Source organism: Aplysia californica, unplaced genomic scaffold (genome assembly GCF_000002075.1).
Source record: "Aplysia californica isolate F4 #8 unplaced genomic scaffold, AplCal3.0 scaffold00955, whole genome shotgun sequence".
NCBI lineage: Eukaryota > Metazoa > Mollusca > Gastropoda > Aplysiida > Aplysiidae > Aplysia > Aplysia californica.
Genome location: NW_004798225.1, coordinates 128,238 through 129,456, shown reverse-complemented (window position 1 = coordinate 129,456; position 1,219 = coordinate 128,238). Strand labels below are relative to the sequence as shown.

General features: G+C 38.6%; 1 protein-coding gene across 3 annotated transcripts in view; it reads right to left on the bottom strand.

Annotated features, from left to right (window-relative positions):
- The window catches only part of LOC101853652 (zwei Ig domain protein zig-8), a 118,406-nt gene that overhangs the window by 5,956 nt on the left and 111,231 nt on the right, over positions 1–1,219 (bottom strand). For 2 of the 3 annotated variants that reach the window (XM_035973025.1, XM_013089455.2), the window contains one exon: positions 231–370. In XM_035973025.1, coding sequence (XP_035828918.1) covers positions 231–370 — 140 coding nt within the window. The remainder of the gene's footprint in view (positions 1–230; positions 371–1,219) is intronic. The other variant, XM_035973026.1, reaches the window with a different exon arrangement.

Here is a 1,219-nt window from a genome sequence, read left to right as displayed (position 1 = left end):
CCCCCCCATCTTGGTGTTTCTATCGGGGCAAATCGAATAAGCATCTCAGCGAAATCAACTTGATGACCGGAAAAAAACCCGCCCACAAACAAATATCTCCCGTCCGGAGAAGAAGATAATCGCATGAACCATATTGGCCACTTCCGAAAACGAATGTCCTTTTCAACGCTTAATGGTGGTTTTTGAAAAAGTGCAGCGAAAAAAGAAGCGGAGCTAGATCTAGCACTCACCAAAAAGCACGGTGACCTTGTGATTAGCGATGTATCCCTGCGCCGACCGACAGATGTAGGTACCCGTGTCTGAGGCTCGACTCCGGTCTATCAGCAGCTCGCTCACCAGCAGACTGGAATTAGGTCGACGAAATAACGAACTATAAGAGAAGGGAGAAATACAGAACTATGAAACAAGGAACTATAGAATAGAGAAGAAAATAAGTCAAGGAACTGCTTTATGAATGAAATACAAAAGAATAAAGACAGAAGAATCAAAGAGGATATAAATAGAACTATAATATGACTATTATAACCTCTTTACAGAAGAACACTTATTTAAGGAACAGTCGGGAAGAAGATAGAAAGAAAGTTAGGAGAAGGAGTAAATAATAAACTTTAAAAAGAAACGACCCAGGAACTTGCAACAGGAAAAAATTAAGAACTTTTTGCTTAAAAAAAAGAGAGAAAAACGTTTCGTTGAAAGACATGAAGAAACATAGTTTAAAAAAGGAAAATATGGGGAAAGCAGTAAAAGAGGGAAGTAAAATGAATTAAAACAAAGGAAAGTAGAAAACTGAACACCGTCAAAAACTTTTGTCCTGGGTCCATGGGCTAAATTAATGAACTTTATTGAGATATTATAAATATTACAAAGCTACTCCGTAACAAGGTATTATCCCTTCACCAGACCACACTCGAGAATAGAGTAATGGAACAGGTGTGGGACTAAAAGTGCGTTCCTCCATTTCATAACAATCATAAACATTTTTTTTCTTTTCTGTTAATTTCATATAATGTATTATAGTATCGTCGTTTTCCTTCTCAAACTGACAACCCAATTACCACCAACATGTTCAACCCTCATAACGTTAGCGACAGTGAGCATATCTCGAGGAGAGACCCCTGTGTTTGCCAATAAGTGACCCCTGTCTTTCAGCGCAGGTCATGTTATTCAACAGTTGGTGCTTCCATATTATTGTCAATTCCAATAAGACATTGACCCCCCC